Genomic DNA, 25291 nt, shown 5'->3' with positions numbered 1-25291 from the left:
GTTTATTGTGAGGTTTAATGAGATAGTATCTGAATTATGCCCCATCCAGGGTCTGGCCTATAGTATGAGCTAAATGAAGGTGTAATTCATCCATCCATCCACTCATCCACTCCTTCATCCATCCACCCACCCACCCACCCATCCATCTATTCACCCATGCATTCATATATCCATCCACTCATCCATCTATCCACCCATCCATCCATCTATCCACCCACCCACCCATATATTCATCCATCCATCCATCCACTCATCTATCCATCCACCTATCCACATATCCATCCATCCATCCATCCATCCATCCATGCAGGTGGGAGATTCACAAAAGCATCCCCCGAGGAAGGAATTGCACATGGAGATGAAGACCTTCTGTTGGTTGGAAGGCAGAGTTGAGGAGGTTGCTGAAGTAGGGGCCATGCTGGAGAGATAACTGAAGGAATAACTGAATGGAACTTTCTGCCCTGATCCTAAGATGGTAGATCCAGTCGTGTTACGGAGTTTGAATGTTATCCCGAGGGCACTAGGGAGCCATGGAAAGCTATAAGGCAAGAGAGGTGCACTCAGGCCTGTGTAATGATTTATTTTATACACTGCTGACCATCTCAGGTCTCCTTTGAACTTCAGAATTCTGACTTAATCATTATGATCCTGATTTTAGAAATTAAGGAATAGAGGCTTAGAGAGGGGCAGGGATTGGCCTAGTGACACAGCAGAAGCCCTGCCCTCTCACCTGCTCACTGCCTGCAGTGAAGCCTCTGTCCTGAGTGCCAGCCGTCTGGCTTCTCCCCAGTGAGCTGGGGACCTGACTGTCCCAGGAGGAGATCCCTGTGGCCGGAGAGTCTGCCAGGCCGATTCCACTTCATGGCCAGGCTGTTCCCAGCAGTGGGGTTTCCCTCTCTCACCTGTGTGCCGCGGGTGGGGGCTTTGGGGATGGAAGGGGCTGGTGGCAGGGAATGTTGGGTCTCTGAGCCTCTCTTTACTTAGGCAGGAGTTCCTGGGTGCCCAAACTGCATCGTGTCTGTCTTCTCTCCGCAGATGAGCGGGGCTGACACCGTTGGGGATGATGATGAAGCCTCCCGGAAGAGAAAGAGCAAAAACCTGTATGTTGGGAAGATCCCTGGCTTCTGCGCTCCTCTTCCTCCCTTGCCTCAGGGCTTGTCTCTCCTCTAGGGGTCCAGGTGGGGAGAAGAGGTTGTGCCTGGTCCCGCCCACAACCCCAGACAGACACCAAGGAAAAACTGGATCTTGGAACTTTGCAGTGACCCCAAAGTGGGGTCACCTGGGTCCTGAGCATTCTCTCCAAGTGAGGCAAAGTGCTGATTCAGTACCCGGAAGCCACAGTGAACCAGAGGCAACCAGCCCGTTTGCCCTGGCTTTAGCCCAGCTTCTGAGCCAAGCAGGGACCAAGTGACTTCAACAACTCCTTTGCTCCCTCTGGGCCCAAGAGTGACCTGAGAAGGGGTGGAACTGACAGTCATTGGTTCCTCTTTCTCTTCCTGAGCTCCTGAATGCTAATAGTCTCAGGCATTGCCAGGAGGGGGCGCTGCTGGCCCAGCTGCCGAATCCCGCGCTCGCCAAGCCTTTCTGGCCACACTCAGGCCTTCTTATACTATAGGGTGTTTGTTAGAGGTGTCAATGAAAAAGATGTGTGTGTGGGTTCTCAGGTCTTCTTCTACCCCCAGGCCTAAGACCCTGGAGACTCGGGGGAGGTATAGGGAGGAGGCAGTGGGGTGCATGCACAGTGACACCTCCAGAGGAAGCCCCTCCCCACCAGGTCCTGTAGCACCCACCACTAGGCAGGAATTGGGCTATGGGGAGGAGCCTCCTGCAACCCTCTTCTCTGGCCTTGACCGTGGGTGGGGTCCACTACCCTAGAAAGCCTTCCTCACCCCAGCTGCCTTGACCTCTCCAGCTTTCTGCAGCAACTGTTGGCTTCTCTTACTCCACAGCCAATTGCATTTTCTTAGCAAGGTGAAATGCATAAACCAAAACAGTTCCTTGCACCAACCATCTTCACTTAACCTTTTGTAGGATGAGAGAGGATCCAGGGGGTGCCAGGACTGTTGAATGTGGTGCTGGAAGTGGGAGGTGTAGGGAAGCAGTGTGTGGCGCAGAGGGCAGGCATCCCGGGTGCTGGAACAGCCCTGTCTAGCCTCCTTTCAATGTAGGTGCTGCCTTTTGAATTGCCTGAAGCCCACACTTTTTTTTTTGGAGACAGAGTCTCCTTCTGTCACCCAGGCTGGAGTACAATCTTGGCTTGCTGCAACCTCCGCCTCCCAAGTTCAAGCAGTTCTTGTCCCTCAGCCTCCCAAGTAGCTGCGATTACAGGTGTGTGCCATCACACCCAGCAAATTTTTTTTTGTACTTTTAGTAGAGATGGGGGTTTTGCCATGTTGGCCAGGCTGTTCTCAAACTCCTGGCCTCAAGTGATCTTCCCGCCTCGGCCTCCCAAAGTGCTGGGATTACAGACATGAGCCACCATGCCTGGCCTCTGAAGGTCATACTCTTAAAAGCTTAGACGAAGAGTCTTAGAACATCTACGGTAATAATAAGAATAACCATTAATGTTTATTATGCCAGGCACTGTTCTGTGTGTATTTCATATGTAATCTAATTTAATCTTTACCACTACTTTTATTTTCCGTTCCGTTCTTTCTTATTGACCTTACCCTTATTTTACACATGAATAAACTACTGTGCAAAGAGGCTACGTTACGTGGCAAGAAAGTGGTGGGGTTGGGACCTGGAGACCTGGCCTGCTGGCTTCTGTTTGAGGAACCAGCTTGACAGAGAAAAAACCTTGATAGGAAACTTGAGAGGTCAGGAAACGTGTCAAAGGGCACACAGCTGGTAACTGCTGGAGCTGGGATTTGAACCCAAGACTAGCTCCAGAGCCTGGGCTCAGCCTCCCCTGCAGGACTCTCCTTCATTAGACAGGGTGTCTAGGTCTTAGTGCCATTTTAAGCTTGAATAGCATCAGAAGTATAAATGCTTCAAACTTACCAAACCCCCTTGAAAGTTTAATTATTTAAATTTCTTTTGCACGTCTTTAGTTATGTGATTTTTGAATAATCAATTTTTCATTTTCATTTTTGGTTTGAGTCAGCATTTTCCATCTTTGGGAGGATGGAGACCAAAACTTAAAGTGAAACATTTATTATTCGAAAATCACAAAACCATGCACACAGCTTTAAATAATTAACTTTAAAATGGTGTTTTTGTAAATTTATAGGACTTGTACTTCTGAAGTTATTCAGGCTTAAAACTACTAAGATGTTGGGGTCCTGCTGTATATTCATGACTGGATGTTGCCAATGCAGGTGACTGAGGCTGAGAGGCCGGCTGGCAGGAGCCATTCTCTGGGAGGCGCCCTGTACAGGGGGTCTAGGGAAAAGAGGGGTGAACATGAGCAAGAGGCATTTAACTCCTTTCTTGCCAGCAGTTTCACCCAGTGCTGAATTCTGCTGCCTCCTTGGGGACCGGCAAGGCTAAAAATGGTTCTTGGCTAAAAATAGCCAGTCCTGCCACCCCGGTGGGCAGTGCCTCCCCTGGCTCCCTCCTTCCCTTTCAGCAATTTGCTGACTTGTCCCCCACCCCCCACCACTGTCGCCCTGCTGCCATGGTAACGAGGAGGCCAGTCACAAATAGCTGGGACTGGCTTCCTGCCGGGGCGGCCCCAGAGGCTGTCCCTTGCAGACACATGCCCCTTTCACGGCTCCCTCTCAGGGTTGGCCAGAAGGAATTTTTTTTTCCGCTCCCCCTCCTGGTCCCTCCCATTTCCTGGCTCCTCCTGTCTGAGTCCCAGCCCCGGCTTGTGCCCGGGAGTCCAGTCATCAGGCCAGGATTCCAGAGAGCGTGTGTGGCTGCAGCCTGCACCGTTGCTGCCTGCTGCCCAGGACGCGGGGTGGGGGACAGGAGCCAGAGTGGTGCCTCCTGCAGACCAATCTGCGGCCCCAAGGTGGGGGGCCCTACAGAGATGCTCCGAGGCATGTACCTCACTCGCAACGGGAACCTGCAGAGGCGACACACGATGAAGGAGTAGGTGCCCTCGACCCAGCTCTCCCGACTCTGGATTTGCAGGGGCGAGTGGGCCAGGCTGAGCAACCCTCTTTTCTGCTTCTGTCCCCAGAGCCAAGGACATGAAGAACAAGCTGGGGATCTTCAGACGGCGGAATGAGTCCCCTGGAGCCCCTCCCGCGGGCAAGGCAGACAAAATGATGAAGTCATTCAAGTAGGTCCTCCCTGGCACCCTGGGACCCTTTGGGGAACTCACTGGCTCCCCGGGGAGTAGGACTGAGTGGTAGGGTTGAGGGGAAGGGGCCTGCCGGCTTGATCCAGCTCTGGGGAGACAGGCTTTCACAGAGGGAGCTGGGTACCTGGCAAGCAGCTACCCTCACAGGGAGCAGCTGCCCTAGGGGGAAGGCTAGGTGGGGTGGAGATGGGGGCTGGAAGGGACCCTGGCCCCGGGAAAGAGGGTGGCCCTCCTTCCTGGGCGCCCCAGCTGGGCTCAGCTGCAGACTGGGCCCAGGGCAGTAAACAAAGGCCGCCTGGCCCAGCTTCCCCCAAGGTTCCCAAGCCTCTCAGTGCCCTCACTGTGTTTCCTCCCTCACCCCTCAGGCCCACCTCAGAGGAAGCCCTCAAGTGGGGCGAGTCCTTGGAGAAGCTGCTGGTTCACAAATGTAAGTTGGGCCTGCCTGCCCACTCCCTGTGCCCTCTCTCCCTCTCCCCTTCGCCCCCATCCAGACCCTGTGTAGCTGGTGCTAGAGAGGCCGCCTTCCCTCTCCTCGACCGTCAGGGTGTCCTTGCTGTTGCGGAGGGGCTGAGCCCAAGCTGAGGCCCTTGGTCTGGCCTTGGAGCCAGCTTCTGCCAGCCCCTCCCCATCCATGTGAGCTGGCACTGCCTGCCGGAGGCCCGTGGGACCTGTGTGCTCAGATCCATATTCCCAGAATAAGAATAAACATTTCTACGTACTGAGGGCTTTCACGGCGCCAAATATGCCTGCCATCTCATGGGCAGGGTCCCATCGGCTCCTCCCAGGGCTCTGGGAGACAGAATCGATAGTCCCCATTTCACAGATGAAGACACTGAGGCATAGAGAGGGGGAGACCCCACTGAGACCCTGAAAGAGGCAGTGGCAGGGCTGGGGCCACATCCCAGGGCTCCTGGCTGTCGGGGACGGGCATTGTACTCAGCTCCCAGCACGCCCATCTTCAAAGTCCTGTAGGAGTAAGCTGGGGCATCTTAAGGGCAGGAGAGGCTGACTTTGCCTCTTACCCCAGGATCTGTTCTCCTCACAGACGGGTTAGCAGTGTTCCAAGCCTTCCTTCGCACTGAGTTCAGCGAGGAGAATCTGGAGTTCTGGTTGGCTTGTGAGGACTTCAAGAAGGTCAAGTCACAGTCCAAGATGGCATCCAAGGCCAAGAAGATCTTTGCTGAATACATCGCGATCCAGGCATGCAAGGAGGTAGGACCCTCTGTTCCTCCAATCCCCAGGGCCCAGTGGCCCTTCAGCTGCAAGGTGGCAGCCAGCAGCACAGGAAGGGGAGAGGCCAGAATGACTCCATGAGCCCAGGTACCCAGCAGGGAAGATGCAAGCTAGGATCAGGGGAAGAACAGAATCCCAGTTAGTAATAAAAATGGCCACCACCAAGGCACTGCCGCATGCCAGGCATGTGCTGAGCCCTTTATGTATGCGTTCTCATGTTTAATCCACACAACAACCTGTGAAACGAAGAGACAGGCTGGGCACAGTGGCTCATGCCTGTAATCCCAGCACTTTGGGAAGCCGAGCCAGGCGGATCACTTGAGGTCAGGAGTTCGAGACCAGCCTGGCCAGCAGGGCGAAACCCCATCTCTACTAAAATTACAAAATTACCCAGGTGTGGTGATGGGCGCCTGTGGTCCCAGCTACTTGGGAGGCTGAGGCAGAATAATCGCTTGAACCCGGGAGGCGGAGGTTGCAGTGAGCCGAGATCGCACCACTGCACTCCAGCCTGAGTGACAGAGCGAGACCCTGTCTCGAAAAAAAAAAAAAAGGAGACAGTCTTAGAGAGACAAATCATAATTGCTCCCATGTATTGAGTGCCTACTGTGTGCCAGGCACTATGTGCAAAGCACATTATATGGATGATCTTGCTTGGTTTTCACGCTTTGAGGAATGTACTATTATTTCTAGCTGGTAGATAAGACAACTGAAGCTCACCGCACTTAAGTAATTTGCTTAAAGTCACACACCCAGGTGTGGCACTGCTAGGATTTGAACCCAGGAAGCCTAACCCTCAGGGTGGTATTTTCAGCCTTATAAATGCTGCCAGCCCTACAGGAAATGACTGAGCCAGGACTTGAATCCTCTGGTCTGGGGGTCTCTACTTCAGATGAACCTTAAGATGTGGGGCAAAGGGGCTTGGAGGTGAGAGGCTGGATGGGTCCCTTCCAGGCACATGGGCCCTAGGGTCAGTCCCCAGCAGGCAGCCCTGACCATGTCCCCCTCTGCCTCCCCAGGTCAACCTGGATTCCTACACGCGGGAGCACACCAAGGACAACCTGCAGAGCGTCACGCGGGGCTGCTTCGACCTGGCACAGAAGCGCATCTTCGGGCTCATGGAAAAGGACTCGTACCCTCGCTTTCTCCGTTCTGACCTCTACCTGGACCTTATTAACCAGAAGAAGATGAGTCCCCCGCTTTAGGGGCCACTGGAGTCGAGCTCAGCGTTCACACCAGGCGGGCTGGGTCCCCTGCCCACCTGCCTCCCTCCCCCCTGTGACGGAGGGGGCAAGCAAGCCCCCAGAGGCTGTGTCTCTGGACAGATGGATAGACATACGGAAGCGAGGCCTGGACCAAGAGAGGCCCAGGCTACTGGAGGAGTAGAAGGATGGGCCCCGTGGGGTCCCCACTGCCCCGGTACGAGGGGGCCCAAGACCCTGGCAGGTCAGGGGCCCTGGCCAAGCCAGATCTGGAGCTGCTGCTCCCTGCTGCGGAGACCGCGGAGGCTTCGCGTTGACCAAGTTCCTTAAAGAACTGGCTGATGGGGCAGGAGGTCCAGGCCTGGGCTCTCGGGCCCTCCTAGAGGGCCATTGGAGCTTGCAGCTCAGACCCCCACTTTGAGTTTTATTTATTTAAATAGTAGTTGGATGCTTGGCACGTCGTCCTGTAATAGGAAACCCTTGCCTCATCAGTTTTCCTGATTTACAAGTGCAATATTTTAGCCAATGCCTTGGGAGAAGCTGCCATGCAAAGGTGGACACCATTCTCCAGCTTCAGGGGATATGCTCTTCCCGGGCACCGGTGGCAGGCAGCTGGCCTTCTGGACTAAGGCAGCCTGGGGGGACACTGCAGTCTGGCTGCACACAGAGATCTGGCACCCCCTGGGTGGAGTGTCCCTCGGGGGCTTTGGGAAAGCATGGCACCCTCAGACCACACAGTAGCCGAGTTCTGGAGCAAATAAAAGGCCTGTGTTATTTCTTGTTCTTGACCCTTTTTGTGTGTTCCTGGTCTTGAGCCTTCCCAGGGTGGCTGGGGCTGGGAGGGTTGGTCATTGGGCTGTTGATTCAGCCACTGCTCTCTTGCCATCACCTGCCCCCATCCTGGAGCCCGATACACTGATACACTGGTGAGGGCTGCTCTCCCACGCCTTCCTCTGTGCCAGGCACTGTGCCACTCATCCTAGTGGTCACTGCATCTCCTCCCCAAGCCTGGGAGGTAGGGCTTATCCCCATTTTACAGATGAGGAGATGGAAGCACAACAGGGAAGGTCACGTAGCCAGCAGGTGGCAGGGGTTCAGCCCAAGTCTGACTGTCTGCAAAGCCTGGGCTCTGCCGGCTACAGGATGGAGTCCTTGCTTGTCGCCAGCTGGCCACATGTCTTTCAGCAAGTTCCTTCACTTCTCTGCCTCGCCACACCCTGAGGTTTGAATAGAACTTTCACGTGGTGCAGGGATGGCTGGTGAAGGTGGACGGGGCCAGAATCTCAGGAAGGGTGGTGGTGGGCTTATGGAGGCCTCTGGACAGAAGGAACAGCTGTGGAGACAGGAGATAGGACTCACAGAGTCTTTCTGTGGCCCTGGGTAAGGCTTTCCCCACTGTGCCTTTGTTTCCCCTCCTACCTAACAGAAGATGCGAATTTAGGAAAGGCCCAGGGCATCCTTCAAGGGAGGACCTGGGCCACTTGCCTAGAAGTGGGCAGAAGAGGCCCAGAGTCCAGGCCAAGCCGATGCCAAAGCTGACCCCACATATACAACCTCCCAGGGGCCAGGGCATGGCCCAGGGTGGGGTCTGGCTCAGCAGGGCTGTCTTAGATTAAGCTAGATGGAGTTGATGCAGGAGGAGCTGGGCCCCGTCTCCTTGGATCTTGTTCCCTGCCTGGGGTCCTGCAGACTTGGAGCTGCAGATGACATGGGGCTGTACAACTCCCTCCTCCCTGCCTCCCCTTACTCATCTCCCTGGGCAAGGCCAGCCCTGTTGGCCCCTCTGCACAGTGACAGGATCAGAATTGTTGGTCTCTGGAGGCCTTCAGGGAGTTGGACTGAGCCCTCTTCAAGGTTACAGGGGACTAGGGCCAGGGCCTGGGTGTGGAGCAGTTGCTGAGCAGGGCTTCATCAGGAGGAAGAGGAGGGCTGTCTGACTGCCGCTCTGACCACACCTGACTTTTCCTGCCCCGCTTGCAAATGGGACCCCTAATGCTTGCTCACCCTTGAAACCCATTTGGAAGAATCTTCTGTGCAACAACAGTAGCCTAGGTCAGCAGAGAACCCCCTTCCCTCTGCTCCCCGGCAGCCGTGGCCTCTCCTTGACTAGCCCGTACTGAGTCAGGCATGGGTTTTTCTGTCTCCAAAGGCTTTGGAATCAGGCAATCCTGGGTTTGAGTCTTGTCTTTGCTACTGACTTGCTCTGTAACCTTGGCAAGTCACTGCCCATCCCTGAGCCTGCAAAAATGGGGATGATTCTATTGTCTTCTCAGTGCTGGGATGAACAGCCAGTGAGCCAGTTCTGCAGAAAGGTCCTAACCTGGGGCCAGGTATACCGTAGGTGCTTGATACATGTTGGCACCAGAGGGTGAGCCCCTCCAGGAGTGGCGCTGGGTCTTTCTCCAGGACCTGGCAGTGATTGTCATTGGGCTTTATAAGCTGTGAAGAGCTTTCCCACTGTAGAGATTCAGTGTCTCACAGAGGCTGGAAGGGCCCGGGAAGAGTCGTGCTCCTAATTCTGAACAAGGGAACCTTCCAGGTTTTTTCCAGGCCTGAGATTTGGGGACCTGACAGCTGGGAAAACTGGGGCCCAGGGAAGACTATAATACTACTCCCTACTCCCCCAAAATGGTAGAGGCAGTACTGGGTCTGAGCCCAGGACTTCCCTGCCTGACCTGGCGTCTCTCACATCTTCTGCTGGGAGGAGCCACTGGGTCCACAAGGAGACCCACCTTTCCAGTTCTTTATATTCTAGGGATTCAGTTTAGGGCCAGGCCTTCCCTCTTCCACCTTCCCAACCTCCCGGTTCCCAGAGTTGCCATGGAAACCAAAGTCCGGGAGAACAAAGTCAGGCAGATGGAATTCCCATTTCGGAAGGCCCCACTGCCTGGTTTCCATTACTCACACCCTGGTTCCCTTGGCCTCCGAGCGGCTTTGGCTGTGCAGAGCAGCTGGAGGGCAGACTAGAAAGGCGTCTGGGTCCCCCTGCCCTGGGCCCTGCCTGGGCTCCCTGGAGGACCTTGGGTACATTCTCTGCCCGCTTAGGCCTCAGTTGCCTCATCTGTACAGTGTCGTTTGGGCTGGTACCCATTTTCTTTCACAGGAGAGGAAGGAGCAGTGCTCTCTGGTCTCTGGCAATTCCAAGTGGTCAACGTGGAATCACAGAGCTGTGATGTCATTCCAACCAGCTCCTCCCCATCCCACAGATGGGAAGACTGAGGGGAGGGAAGGGAAGCAGCACTCTTCACCGCAGAGCTGAAGGGCCTTGGAGTCAGGCTCTGGGGCTCAGTCTCTGGCTCCACCATTTACTAATGGCTGCAAATCTTTGAAGAAGTCATGTACCCTCTCTTTCCCTCCGCTTTCTCATCTATAAATTGTGCGCATTGGCACTTACCCCAGAGTTGCAATGACTAAGCGAGGTCGTGCATACAACAAGTTTAGTTCAGTGCCTGGCGTGGGGTAGGTGCTTCATAACCGTGAGCTGCTGTTAGCAATCTCATTATTCAGGGTCACAGGTCACATTCTCCACTTGCCCAGGCCAGAGAAGATGGGGGGGCCTTTAGTCTCAGACCCCAGATCCTTGTCCTTCCAGGAACAGTTTTGCTGGAGGACAAAGCCAGCCAATTCCAGGGAGTAAGTGAGAAACAGCCTGTTCCCATACTGCTGCCCAGTCTTGGCCCTGCTGGGAGCAGTTGGGGTCAGCTGGCAAATAGGTTGGGGTGGGTGGAGAGGCAAGAGGGCACAGCAGTGCCACTCAGTTGGATGCCAGCAGGAGGGGGTGCCACTCAGTTGGATGATAGCTGCCGAGGTGCCAACTGCAGCCAGGCTCCTGGTGGGAGAGTCAAGTCCCTCATGCTCTCGGCCTCTGCCATGTGAGTGACGTGCTCTCTTGACCTGTCTTGGGCCAGCTATGTCCTCCTAGACTCTCCAGCTTGGAAGAGACCATTGAGTCTAAACTGCTGCCCAGCGCTTAGGACCCCAGAGTTTCTGCTTGATTCCTTCCATGATGGAGCTCAGGAGGGCCTGGGAGCCCTTGGGGGTTCCAAAGTTCTCTCCATCTGAAGTCGGGTCCTGGGGCAGGGTGGGGAAGGAGGGATAGGTTAGTGCTACCCCTGCAGGTCTCCTGCCCAGGCAGCCACCTCTGGACCCACCAGATTCTCCAGCTTCACTCCTCCCTGCTCCTCTCGCTTGCACCAAACTCTCAGCTCCCCACCCTACCTCCCTGCCTCTGCACCCCCTTGTCCCTTAACCTACTGTCCCCTCCCCAAACTCTTCCCACTGACATCCCACCCCAGAAGGCCTCTCTGCTTCACCTCCCTTCCTGCCCAAACCTCAGGCTCCTGGCGACTTCCCCACAGCCCCACCTCTCCCTCAGAGCTCTCAGGCCCTCAAGCAATGGACCTGACAGGGGTCTCAAAGAAGCCACCTGTTGGTTGTTGTTTTGCTAACAACTGGCAGCATTTGTGGAACATCTGGCTTTGCCTGTCCTCTCCCTAGCCAGGGAAGGGAGGAGGAAAGTGGTGCCCCCTTCCTTGGGTGGGAGGAGGCAGTGGGGGATTGAGGAACAGCTGTGGGACTGATCCCATCTGCCGGGTACAGAAGAGAGTGGAGGCATGCCTGTGGGTGGGGAGGGCAGTGCCAGGCGGCAGGTAGATATAGGAGCCAGGACCACGCAGAGGCCCACACCACGCATTCCATGCCTCATTGCCATCGATCCTCACAAAGCCCTGGGAGGAAGGGCTGAGTATTATTTTCAGTTTACAAATGAGAAAATTAGGGTTCAGAGAAAGTGGACAGCCCGTCATGGCTGAACAGGGACGGGGACCTCTATCCCTGACTTCCGGGCAGCCTCAGCCAGGGCTTTCCAAAAGAATCCACACCTGCAGCCAGTCTGCGAGACTTAGTGGTTCAGCTGGAGTTGCAGATGGGGGCTTTTGATGCTGGTTCTCTTTGGCTTGTGGGCAGAATTTTTCTAAGGAAGTCCGAGGAATAGGTGAGTTTATGAATGTGTGGATGTCCGGTCCTGCAAGGAATCTCAGTTCTCAGAACTGTGTGACAAGTTGCTTTACCTCTCCGAGCCTCAGTTGTTTTAACTATGAAATGGGAATAATAATTCCACCTCCTGGGACTTGCGTGGACTTGGCAGGTTTACAATACGTGTGAACCCTCAGCACAAGGCCAGGCACAGATGGAGCATGCCCTGCGGGGCAGAGGGAGGGAGGCTGGTCCAGGAGGCACTGTCGGGCCAAGCCCCAACCAGCTGTGCAGGAGGAAGCTGACCCCGCATCTGCTCCAAGGCCAGTGACTCAATGACACGACAAGACACAGGCAAGGCCCCAAGGGGGCGGGGTTTGCGCCGTAGGTTCCACATGGGCTCAGCGGGGTCCTGCCTGCCTGCTGTTTCAAAGGCAACCAAATAGCATCTGCCTCATCAGGTAGCTGGCCTGGCAGTCAGGAGTTCTGGGCTTTGCGCTCAGATCTGTCCCAAACCTCTGTGTGACCCTGGATGAGGCCCCTCTCTGCTCTGGTCCTTGGCTTCTTCTCTTGACACACAAGGAGAATCCAGCTTTTCCTCCTGCGTGAGGACCTTTGGAAGGGGCAGATGGTGCTCTGTGGGGGTGTGGGGGGCTGGGATCCAGGCCAAGCTGCCTCTGTACGCGGCGGGGTGTGTGTGCACGTGCATGCGTATGCACATGTGTATGTGAGCTGTGTGTTCGAGTTGCTAGGGCTCTTTTTAGCTGCTTCCCAGGGGACTGGAAGGCCTACTTGGATGGAGCAGTCTGTTTATCAAGGAGCTCCACAGTCTACAGGGTTCATGCCCCTGGGGACACTGCCCTCTGTGTCCTCCAGCCAGGCTGGGGACCTGATCTGCTGGTTTTTTACAAGCTCCTGCCCTTGAGGCAAAGTCCATCCCCACTTTTTACCCCCAGCACACACAAACACAGCACCTGCTGGAGCCGCCCCTCTCAGGGGAGTCAGCTCAGTTTGCTATCCCCAGGGAGATATAAAAAAGAAGGGCCTGAACAAAGGCACAGCTGATGCCCGCCCCCAGACTGGAGGGGAATACAGCCTCCAGTCTGGGAATATAAGTCCAGTTCCGCTGCCGATCTGTCTGTGGCAAGTCCCTTTCCTCGCTGGGCCTCACTTTTCCCATCTTAAAAATGGGTGGGGCGTGTTCAAAGTGCTCTCTAGGAGCCATCCGACTCTGATGCCTCAGGCTGTATAGCTTTTCCTTCTGAGGTGCTATTGCAGCAGGAACTGGCTTGCTCTCGAGTTCTGTCCATTCCAAGGAAGGGGAGGGTGGTAACTGGGGGCTTGGGCTTTGGAGGCTGACAGACCTGGGCTTGAGTCCAGGTTCAGATGATTCTTTATTGTGTGACCTTCAGCAAGTCGCTTAACCTCTCTGGGCCACTGTTTCCACATTTATAAAGAGTTAAAGAGATTATAACTAGTTAATAATAGTTCTTACCTAGTACAGTTGTTGTGATCAAATAAAAGCAGGGGTGAACTGTTTGCATTCAGCCCCGCTGGTCTGCCTTCTGGTCCTCGAATGCACCACGCTTCCTTCCATTCGGGGCCTTTCACGTGCAGTCCTCCCTCCCTGGAACACTCTTTCCCCTGCTCCCTTAGTTAATGATGAGGAGGAGGAGGAGGAGGATGATGATAGCTAACATTTAATATTTTCCAGGCACTGTGCTAAGTACTTGACTGACATTTTCTTTTTTTATGCTCCCCAAAATCCTGGGAGTTAAGAGCTATTATTATTAATCACTACAGCCTAGTGCCCTGAGGCCAGGCCTGAGGACAGATTGCTCAGGGGAACTCCCAGCTCTTCCACTTAGTTGTGTAAACTCGGGCAACTTACTTCACTTTCTGGGTCTCAGTTTACCCAGTACTCAGTATCAGGCTGGGCTTGCTCTGAAGCCTGTGCTCTTGAGTAGTAGGCTGTATTCCTTCCCCCCTTCTCCAGAGCTTGGTTTAGATGTCACTGCCTCAGGGAAGCCTTCCCTGATAACCCTGACTATAAGAGGGCCCCTGCTGACTGCTCCCAAAGCCTCCTGCTCCTCCTCTTTCATGGCTCTTGTCACAGGTTGTAATTACACACACGCATATGTTCATTCATCGCTGTCTCTTCCTTTCAAGCTTAAGCCCCTTGGGGCAGGAACCCTGTCCGTCTTCTCACTGTATCCCCAGGCTTATCAATCACAGTGCCTGGCGCATGGTAGGTGCTTAATAAATACTTATTTATTGGATGAAAGGCCATATATTGCTTAGCATGGTGGGTTGCACAGGACAAGCCCATGAACAAAAAGTCTGGATAAGAAGCCACTGCATGAGTAAAGATTGAGTTCTGTTGTAAGTGACAAAAACACAAGGTAGAAGTTTCTCTCTCTCCCATAAAGGAAACTCGGGTAGAAGCAGCCTAGTGCTGGCATGGCCTTTTCGTGATCATCAGGAACCCTGATTTTGTCTGTTACTTTGCCGTCCTCAAAATGTAGCTTCCACTTCCTGTCCAAGATGGCTGCTTGAGCTCCAGCCATCACGCAAGGCTGGAGGCCAAGAAAGAGGGGGTAAAAGGTAAATTTCAGTTATGTCTTAGAGAAGGTGCTCAGAAACTGTCACATGACACTTTCCCTTACACCCCATTGGCCAGAACTGAGCACATGGCCACACTTGTTTAGAAGGAGGCTGGGAGCAGTGGCTCACACCTGTAATCCCAACACTTTGGGAGGCCGAGGTGGGAGGATCACCTGAGGCCAGGAGTTTGAGGCCAGCCTCACTAGGAGCCTCCCTATGGATAACATAGTGAGACCCTGTCTCTATAAAAAATAAAAAACTCAGCCAGGCATGGTAGTGAACTCAGGAGGTTGAGACGGGAGAAACCCTTGAGCCCAGGAGTTCAAGACAGCAGTGAGCTATGATGGTGCCACTGCACTCAAGCCTGGGTGACATAGTGAGACCCTGTCTCTGAAAATAAATAAGTAAATAAATGAGAAGAGGGAAAGCTGAGAAATGTAGTGTTAATCTAGACAGCCATGTGACCAGATAAAAATCAGAGGTTCTGTTACTCTGGGGTAATACAAAGGCTGAGCAGATGTTGGGGACGACTAGCTGTCTCCGCCACTGTCATCAATGACAGACATCCATCCTCATAAGGCTATGGAGAGGAAGTGGGGCAAGTGGGCATGTGTCAGTTAACTATTGATACAACAGTGCTGCAAAACAAACCACTCCAGGCCGGGCGCAGTGGCTCATGCCTGTAATCCCAACACTTTGGGAGGCCGAGGGGGGGCGCGGATCACTAGAGGTCAGGAGTTAAACACCAGCCTGGCCAACATGGTGAAACCCTGTCTCTACTAAAATATAAAAATTAGCCAGGTGTGGTGGCACACGCCTGTAATCCCAGCTACTTGGGAGGCTGAGGCTTGAACCCAGGAGGTGGAGGTTGCAGTGAGCCAAGATTGCGCCACTGCACTCCAGCCTGGGCGACAAAGCAAGATTTCATCTCAAAAATAAATAAAATAAATAAATAAATAAATAAAACCCACCCCAAAATACAATGGCCTCAAATAACAATAACTTATTCTCTCTTATGCTTCTGTAGTCAACCGATCTAGGAAGAGCTGGGTGGGACATGACCCCTCCCTGTGGGCTGGGCTCAGAACTACTCACTGTAACTTTTCCTGGAGGCAGAAGAGTCCGGGTCTACCTGGGGAAAGTTCTCACTGCAGTGAAAGCATGTGTGTGTTTTTTAAACTTTTCAAGTTTGAAATAATTATATATTCACAGGAAATTGCAAAGATAGTATAGAGAGGTCTCATGTACCCTTCACCTAGTGTGCCCCAATGAACACATCTTACATAATTATAGTACAATATCAAAAATTGAAATTGACATTGGGACAATACGTATGTACGGTTCTATGTCATTTTATCACCTGCAGATTTGTATAAACACCACCGCAATCAAGATATGGAACTATTCCATCGCCACAAAGGTCTCCCTCGATACCCTTTTATAGACACACCCATCCCCCATCCCTAACCCCTCGCAACCACTAATCTGTTCTCCATCTATATAATTTTGTCATTTCAAGAATGCGATATAAATGGAATTGTACAGTATGTGACCTTTTAAGATTGTCTTTTTTCACTCAGTATAATGTCCTTGAGCTTCATCCAAGATGTTGTGGGTATCCTATTTATGTTGCGTTCAATCCTATTTATTGCTGAGTAACATTCTGTGGTATGGATGTACAACCGTTCGTTTAGCCATTTGCCTCTTGAGGGACATTTTGGTCATTTCCAGTTTGGGGCTGTTACATATAAAGCTGCTATGAACTGTTGTGGAGAGAGTTTTGTGTGGATGTAACTTCTCATTTCTCTGGGATAAATGACCAGGAGTGCAATTGCTGGGTTGTACAGTAAGTATAGGTTTAGTTTTTAAGAAACTGCCAACTATCTTCCAGAGTAGCTGTACCATGAGAGATCCAATGTTTCTGCATTCTTGCCAGCATTTAATGTTGTCCCAGTGTTTTGTTTTAGCTGTTCTAACAGATAACGTGGTGATTTTCATCTGGGTCTTAATTTGCATTTTCCTAATGGCTGGTGATACTGAACATCTTTTCATGTGCTATTTGCCATCTGTATATCCTCATTGGTGAAATGTCTTTCCATGTCTTCTGCCCATTTGCTAATTAGATTGTTTGCTTTTTTTACTGTTGAGTTTTGAGAGCACGTACAGTCTATGTATGAGTCCTTTGTCAGACATACGATTTGCGAATAATGTGCTCAGTCTGTAGCTTGTCTTTTCATCCTTCTAACGGTGTCTTTTGCAGAGCAAAAGTTTTGACTGTTGATGAAGTACAATTTGTCCTTTTTAAAAAATGGATCATGCTTTTCTTGTTGTCTAAGAGCTTTTCACTAAGCCCTAGTTGCTGTACAGGTAGTGAGGCTGTTACATATAAAGCTGCTATGAAGTATTGTAGAGAGAGTTTTGTGGGGACATAACTTTTCATTTCTCTGGGATAAATGACCCAGGAGCGCAATTGCTGGGTTGTACAGGAAAATCCTGAAGATTTTCTCCTATGTTTTCTTCTGAACGTTGTATTGTTTCACATTTAAATCTTTGATCTAGTTTGAGCTAATTCTCATATGATGTGAGGTTTAGGTTGAGGTTCTTTTTTTTTTTTTTTTTTTTTTTGCCTAAGGATAGCCAATGGCAGCTGGGCGCAGTGGCACATGTCTGTAATCCCAGCACTTTGGGAGGCCGAGGCAAGTGGATCACCTGACGTCAGGAGTTTGAGACCAGCCTGGCCAAAATGGTGACACTCTGTCTCTACTAAAAATACAAAAATTAGCCAGGCATGGTGGTGGGTGCCTGTAATCCCAGATACTCAGGAGGCTGAGGCAGGAGAACAGCTTGAACCTGGAAGGCGGAGGTTGCAGTGAGCCGAGATCACACCATTGCACTCCAACCTGGGCAACAAGAGTGAAACTCTGTCTCAAAAAAATAAAAAATAAAAAAGGATAGCCAATGGCTTCAGCACCATTTGCTGAAAAGACTATCATTCTTTTGCTGAATTGCTTTTGTTAAAAAACAGCTTTATTGAGGTATAAGCACATATGGGACAATTCACCTCTTTCAAGGTTACAATTCAGTGGTTTTTAGCCTATTCTCAGAGTTGTACAATCATTATCACAATCAATTTTAGAACATTTTCATCAGCCCCTAAAACAACACGATACCTATTAGCAGTCACTGCCTCCCGTATACCTCACCCTCCCAGCCCTGGACTACCACTAATCTACTTTCTGCCTCCACAGATTTGCCTGTTGTAGACCTTTCATGTAAATGGAATCACACGATATGTGGTCCCTTGCAAATGGCTTCTTTCACTTAGCATAATGTTTTCAAGGTTCACCGTGTTGTGGCGTGTATCGGTACTCAGTTTCTTTTTATTGCCTAATAATATTCTGTTGTGTATACCACATTTTATATACCACAGAATAGACCACATTTTATTTATCCATTCATCAGTTGATGGACATTCGGGTCATTTCTACTTTTTGTCGATTATGAATAATGTTGCTATGAATAGGCATGTACCAAGTTCTTTGGGGGACATACGTTTCCAATTTTCTTGGGTATTTACCTAGATGTACAACTGCTGAGTCATAAACAAGCTCTATGTGTAACTTTTTGAGGAAATGCCAAACTTTGCCATTTACATGTCTACCAGCAGGGTGTGAGGAGTCTAATTTCTACACATCTTCACCAACACTTATTATGATTTTTTTTTTTTTTTGAGACAAGAGTTTTACTCCTGTCCCTCTCGCTGGAGTGCAAATGGTGTGATTTTGGCTCACTGCAGCCTCTGCCTCCCCAGCTCAAGTGATTCTCCTGCCTCGGCCTCCTGAGTAGCTGGGATTACAGGTGTCCGCCACCATGCCCAGCTAATTTTTGTACTTTTTGTAGAGACAGGGTTTCACCATCTTGACCAGGCTGGTCTCAAACTCCTGAGATCAAGCAATCAGCCCACCTTGGCCTCCCAAAGCGCTGGGATTACAGGTGTGAGCCACTGCACCCGGACGTATGATGTCTTTTTTATTACAGCCATCCCAGTGGGTGTGAAGTTTTGCACCTTTGTCAAAAATCAGTTGGTCATACCCTGTGGGTCTATGTCTAGGTTCTCTGTTCCAATGATCTGTGTTTCTATCTCTCTGCCAGTGCCACACAGTCTTGGTTACTGTACTATATGATGTCTTAAAATCAGGTAGAGTGGGCCAGGCATGGTGGCTCATGCCTGTAATCCCTGCACTTTGGGAGGTCAAGGTGGGCTGATCACTTGAGGTCAGGAGTTCAAGACCAGCCTGGCCAACATGGTGAGACCCCCGTCTCTACTAAAAAAAAAAAACAAACATTAGCCAGGCAAGGTGGCGGGCGCCTGTAATCCCAGCTACTCGGGAGGCTGAGGTAGGAGAATCATTTGAACCCGGGAGGTGGAGGTTGCGGTGAGCTGAGATCCTGCCACTGTGCTGCAGCCTGGGCAACACAGCGAGACTCTGTCTCAGAAAAAATAAAAAATTTAAAAAAAAATAAATAAATCAGGCAGAGTGAGTCTTCCCACTTTATTCTTTTTTTTTTTTTTTGTAAAGTCTTGCCAGGCATTCAGGGTCCTTCTGGAGTGAGCCTGGGCCTCCCCTTGAAGACACCCCTCCTGCTCTGCCAAATAGCCGTCCTGCAGCCTCTCATTATCACACCTAGCCTCCTCCTCATCCCTTGCTTCTGCTGTCGCTGCCACCTGGGATACCTTCACTGTCTCTGTTTGCCTCGCCAATTCCAGCCTGTTCTTCCAGCCTGTTCTCCCAATCCTTGGCAGGCTGAGACCCGCCCCACCTCTGAACCCTGAACTCCCTCTGAAAATCTGCGCCAAGGCTCTGTCCCTGGGGGAATCGTAGCAGCTCTTGAATTTTCCATTAAATATTTTGCGGGTGTGAGTTTGGGCTCTCCAGTCAGGGTGATCTGGCAGTCGGCCAAGCTGGCCTTCACCCAAAGTAGTGACCAGGAAGATCGCGGGCACCTCTTGACCCCCAGACCGAGAGAAGCAGCTGGACCCAAACACCCGGTGGGGCTATTTTTAGTTGCTGGTTCCCGGCAGGCCTGGCCTGGTTTGGGCCTGGATGGAGAACAATGAGCCATTGAACCTTATCGAGTCCCTGGGCCCTGTAAGGCCAGGAGAAGGGTAAATGATAGAGCGAGTGGGGGCAGTGCTCAGAGGTGGACAGAGGTTGCCTGGCCACCTCCCCCCTGCCGACCGGCAGGAAAAGCTTCTACCCAAGCTCTTTGTTAGACTTCCCGTGGGGCCAGGTGCGGAGCCGGCAAGTATTTTGGGAATGCTGTGTTTGTTAGCAGCGGTGGCAGCCTTTCCAACATTTCTTGAGCCCGTCTCGTGGGCCAGACACGGTGCTGAGCACTGCATGTCCTCTCATATTTATCAGCCTCATTGTTCACATGTGGAAACTGAGGCCCAGTTCAAAGAGGCCAGGAACCTGCTCACACACAGCAAATAAGAGGAGGAGTCGGGATTCAAACCCAGGCCCTCTCTGTCTCCTTCCAGAGTGTGGACACTGCAGAGCCACCCAAACCAGCCTGCCACCTCTCAGCCCCCCCGGGACTGGTGGGCTTCAGTCTCTCCTCTTTAACAACTCTGACTCCATGAATGACCTCAGGCAAGTCACTTGTCTTCCCTGGCCTTGGTTTACTCATTGGTAAAATGTGGGGGAGCCTTTCATTCAGGGCGGTATGGGACGGTGCTTCACAGCTGGGGAGGGGACCAGCATTGTCTGGCCTCCACCTTCCCTCGTCTGGTGATTTAAAAAGCCCACGAAGCACAGTTCTGTTCATTGCAGACGCAAAAGGTCTTCACCCAGGAAACACATTCTGGGCGTAGTGGCTTCTAGGCCCTGAGGGATGGAGGCATCCGATCTGCCCAGTGGAATTGGGGAATTCAGGAATTCACAGTCTGGAAGGGAAGACAGGCTCATTGACAGCACAATGAGCAAGATGCATGAGAAACATCTACATGAGTCTGCTAGGGTGGTCAAAACACAGTCCCAAGCCTGGTGGTGCCTTAAGCAGCAGTAATCTATTTCCTCACAGTTCTGGAGGCTGGACGTCCAGGATCCAGGTGTGGCAGGGTTGGTTTCTTCTGAGGCTGCTCTCTTTGGCTTGTTGTTGGCCATCTTCTCCCTGTGCCTTCATGGGTCTTCCCTTGCACCCTTCTGTGTCCTCATCTCCTCTTCTTATAAGGACATCAGTCACATTGGCTTAGGAAGACAGTCATTCCCACTCTAATGACCTCACACTAACTTAATGACCTCCGTAAATACAGTGACATTCTCCAGGACTGGGAGTTAGGACTTCAACATTGGAAATGTGGGAGACACCTTTCATTCCATAGCAATGGCGATTTAAAATGACTGACAGTAGTCACTTTTGCATATTGGCAGATAGTAAATCCTGTCAGGTGAGGCCCCTCCTGGGATCCCCAACGAGCGGAAGTTCTGAATAGCTTTGGCATTAGAAATGAGAAGGGTGAGGGGACCCGAGAAGGGAGAAGGAGTTTCCAGAACACTCTGAGAGGTTAGGTTTCCCGACTCCCAGCTTGTGAGAGATTCTCTGTGAGGAAAGATGGTTGACAAATTCCTAAGAAGCATCATGTCTGACCCTGAATGTCAAGTTTTTTGGTGGCCAGCATTGGGATTGCTGTTATCCAAGTTAACTCAGCATTGCAAGGCCCTTGGGATAAGGTGGGGGTTGGGGTGTCTCCAGAATGGAGCCCAGCAGGCTGCTGGGGCAGAGGACAGCTGCAGGTGCTGAGAGCAAGGAGAACTGGCAGGTGGACATCCACATTTATAGGAACTTGGAGAGGACACACTGGGATAGTGGGTGGGGAGTAGTGCTATTTCATCCTGATAGGTCAGGAGTGACAGGAGGATTTGGGGACACCAGGCAGCTCCCCCTGGGAATAAGGTACCTATACTGGCCTGGAGGGGTGGGCATCAGGGAAGGCTTCCTGGAAGAGGTAAAGACCAAGGTGGATCTGGACATGTGTCATAGATTGCTAGAGAAGGGCAGTGGCATTCTAAACAAGAGACCCTGTGAGGCAGAAGCCTGGAGGTTCTGCAGACTCCGGATCGCATCTTCCTGTGGGCCAGACCCCAAACTAAGCTCTTCCCATGGTGACAAAAGCAGGTGGCCATGTGAGAGCTGGGAGCTGGCTGTGGCTTGGGTGTGGGGTGCAGGCTGAAGAGGTGCAGGAGAGACTACAGGGGAAGCTGGCCTGACCAAGAGGGGCCTGGAATGCCCAGCTGCAGACTAGGGACTTCATACTAAATCCAACAGTGCCCTGCAGGAGTGTGTGTGGTGTGGCACGTGTGTAAATATGTATGGGTATCATCCATTTATCTGATATGATACATATGGTATATATGTTGTTATGTGTGGGGAGCCTGGCAGCTTGGAGCAGGGGAGAGCCGAGCGAGATGACTTCAGAGAGGGAGGGTCTGATGGTATTTGATGAGTCCCCAGTGCCCAGCACGGGGTAGACATGGAGTGGTGAGGAGGACTATGGCATTTGATGTGGTCAGCTGATAGGTCAGGTAGGGCTACTCAGGGCCTGGCGGTTGGTGTGGATGCCAGGTGACATGTTGACCAGTGGCCCTCCAGTTTCTGGAAGGACTTGGTGGTGACTTTCCAAGAATCACTGTTTCTCCCCTGCAGCTTCTGCTGGGGTCAGGAGGGGAACCTTTGGACCAGTCAAGTCCAATTTATAACTCGTGGCTGACCAGAGTAGCCGAAGACTGGAACAGGACACACGTGGATTGAATGCCTCCCTTGTGCCAGGCCTGTGCCAAGGACTTCATGCACCTGCACATGTTCCTCCCAACCATCCCAGGAGGGAATGGGTGGCAGCCCCATTTTACAGAGGAGGAAACTGAGGCTCAGGGAGGGAGAAGGATTTTCCCAAGGCCAAAGGACTGGGGAAGCATTGAATCTGGGCTTTTTTTTTTTTCTTTTAAAGCCCATCTTCCAAGAAACTCCCCTGGGCCCTATCTGGGCTGCCTCAGTTTCCAAGAAATTGGAGGGTGACCCTGTAGCAGCCCTTCCTGCCTGGGGACAGAAGGGGCTTTGTGAGGAAGAGGGTGCCTGGCCTGGCCGAGCTGCCTGGGAAAGGTGGAGAGTTGGGCAGGACAAAGGCCCACGACCCTGGCGTGCCCACTCGCCTCCTGGCTGAACCTGGGCAGGGCCTGTGTCTCTGCAGACAGGAAAGAACAGGCACTGCCCCTCAGTGGAGCTAAACCCCTGGACCCTGGAAGCTGCCGCCAACTTCCCTACCTGATTCCCAAAGCCAGGAAGTTACCCTCTTAGCTCAGGGGCGTGCCTTTACCTCTGTCTCCCATCTGAGCCTGTTTCCTTTGATACAATAGGGCAATGATACTCCCTTGATGGGTGAGTGCAAGAGGGAAATAAGGCTGCGTTTGCAGAGAGCTCAGGCCCCCGAGAGCCAGCTCCAGGTGCAGTTGCTAGGCTGTAATGATGTCTCTGGGCATGTTGTGGTTTTCGTTGTCACAGACTTACCACTTCTCTGCAGGCTGGCTCATTGGTACTGAACGGCCTTAAATTCCAGGTTGACCATGAGGAGGAGGAAGGGTGTGGGCTCTGATTCCTGTCCTGTCGGTGATGCTGGGCCAAGTGCTTCTCTGCACTTTGGCTTTGCGGCCTGCAGCTGTTTGGGCTGGAGGATTTTAAAACTGGGTGCCACCAGAGGCAAAGACCGATCTGACATCAGGGGCAGGGGCTGGTGGGGAGCAAGTTCATAAAATCGGTAGTAGCCAAGTGTGGTGGCGCACACCTGTAATCCCAGCTATTCGGGAGGCTGAGGCAGGAGACTCGCCTGAACCCAGGAGGCGGAGGTTGCAGTGAGCCCAGATCATGCCACTGCACTCCAGTCTGGGCAACAGAGCCCTGTCTCAAAAAAAAAAAAAAAAAAAAAAAAAAAAGGAAAGGGCTCTTTTCCTCCATCTACCTTCTCTCCCCATGATGCTTTGCTCAACAGATTGGCCTGGAGCATCTCTAAAAGGTGCCACTTTGAAAAGTGTGCTTGGGGGAAGCAGGGACACTCTCCCCTACACAACCCCCTCCCCCAGTTCCAGACGTGCCTCTGGCTGGTACCAAGGATGGCCTCTGATTACAGCATCCACACACGCCCACATCAGACACACAACACACATTAGAGACACGCAGCCTGTGTCAGACACACAGCACACATAGCACATATGCTACACAACACACATCAGACACAACACATACTTATACATACAGCATACATCAAACACACAACACACACAACATACATTGACACACACAACACACATAGGCACAGCACACATCACACATAAAGCATGCATCAAACACACAGCGTGTATCATACAGACACAACACACACACAGCACATTTCAAACACATACGACACATATACACCCCATCTTATATGAAACATACGTCAAACACATGCACCACACATATACACAACACAAATTATACTACGAATACACACAGTACACATAGAAACACAACACACAACCACATAATACAACACATACATCATATATGTTATACAAATAGGGGACATACACATACATCACTCACAGATTTATACACATATCACACCACACACACACACACCAAACACACACACACAAACATACCAGCAGAGCACTGCTGCATTTAGTATCTTTTGATTGAGAAAATGCATTTCAACAAAAGCTCTAAGAGTTCAGAGAGGTCTTAAAATGATTTGGTCTTTCATTCCTCCCAACAGAATCTTCAGACAATTGAAAACCAGCCATTCAAAGATGCATCAAACACGTTCTGTATTCCAGTCCCAGATGTGCCCAGGTCTTCTGGATCCGGGCACCCCAGTGGGAAGGCGGCACATCCCAGGGCTCTGGAGTGCGAGTACGGCAACCCCTGATTCAGGCCACCATTCAGCTACCTGCTTCCAGTGGGAGATTGGGCTGGAGCCACTGGTGGCTCCAAGTCCCTCTTGTTCCTCCACTGTTCTTACTCAGGCATGTGGCTCTCCTCTCCACATCACATGCCTGAGGTTGTGTGTGTGTGTGTGCACATTTGTGTTTGTATGTGTGTCGGGGAGGGAGGTGGGCATCGTGCCGGCAGCCTCTCACTCTGCCCTAACTATGAGCTCACAAACCGCCATCCTGAAGGATCCCCCTGCAGAGAAACTTCCCGGCCAGCTCCACCCAGAAGAGAGAGCAGATGGAAAATTGGAGCAAGCCCTCATCTTGGGTCAGGGAAGAAAAGATTCTTTTTTTCCCCTTCTCTCTAAAAATATGCTCAGGGCTTTTTTGAGCCTTGATGCAATAGAAACCAGCTGTGGCCCAGAACGCCCCCGCAGCCTCTGCCCAGGGAAAAGGAAAACAGAAACAGCCGTTGGAGGCGGGATCAATGCCTGTGTTTGGGCTCCAGGCCCAGCCTCTAGCCACCTCTGGCCTGGAATTGTGTCCCAAATGGGCACCAAACAGTCCCTGTTTATTCGTCCTGTTGTGGGCTCAGGGCCCCAGGAGTCACTTAGCCCTTCCTCTTTCAATTCTTGGCGCAGAGGATGAGAAGATGACAAGAAGTGGGCGTTTCTTAAACTCTGCACCCAGGTATTTCCCCATCTCGTGGGGGAGACGGATGGGCACATGAGGTACCCAGATACAGCCTGAGGCTGCCTCCTCTGGTAGCCTAGGGGAGGGAGAGACCATGTTTAACCTGGGGAGCAGGAAGGCTTCCTGGAGGAGGTGACCTTCAGATGGTCTTAAAGGAAGGAGCAGGGAAATTCTAAGATGGGGGACCAGAATCAGAAAGGCCAGGAGATGGGGACAGTCATTACTGTGTGGTGACCGGGATGGAAGGCAAAGGTGGGGGAACCAGCGGGAGCCGCTGGAGAGGAAGGTTGGGACCCTGGATGCTGGGTGAGATGTTCACTGGGTGATGGAGAGCTGTGGAAGGTTCTTGAACAAAGGAGTGACTTCTCTAG

At 51.9% G+C, this 25291-nt stretch overlaps 1 protein-coding gene across 24 annotated transcripts in view; it reads left to right on the top strand.

The window, feature by feature from the left end:
- The window catches only part of RGS3 (regulator of G protein signaling 3), a 135258-nt gene extending 127786 nt beyond the window's left edge, over nucleotides 1-7472 (top strand). For 21 of the 24 annotated variants that reach the window (XM_063787573.1, XM_009457121.5, XM_063787576.1 and 18 more), the window contains 5 exons: nucleotides 1036-1100; nucleotides 4130-4231; nucleotides 4618-4679; nucleotides 5298-5464; nucleotides 6502-7472. In XM_063787573.1, the coding sequence (XP_063643643.1) occupies nucleotides 1036-1100; nucleotides 4130-4231; nucleotides 4618-4679; nucleotides 5298-5464; nucleotides 6502-6687 (582 nt within the window). In that variant the 3' untranslated portion in view covers nucleotides 6688-7472. Of the gene's footprint in view, nucleotides 1-1035; nucleotides 4039-4129; nucleotides 4232-4617; nucleotides 4680-5297; nucleotides 5465-6501 lie in introns of all 24 variants that reach the window. The other 3 variants (XM_063787586.1, XM_063787587.1, XM_003312242.6) reach the window with 1 other exon arrangement.
- Nucleotides 7473-25291: the final 17819 nt, after the last annotated feature.

Source organism: Pan troglodytes, chromosome 11 (assembly GCF_028858775.2).
Source record: "Pan troglodytes isolate AG18354 chromosome 11, NHGRI_mPanTro3-v2.0_pri, whole genome shotgun sequence".
NCBI lineage: Eukaryota > Metazoa > Chordata > Mammalia > Primates > Hominidae > Pan > Pan troglodytes.
Note: the sequence above shows the minus strand (reverse complement) of the source record. Positions and strands in the feature narration are given on the sequence as shown.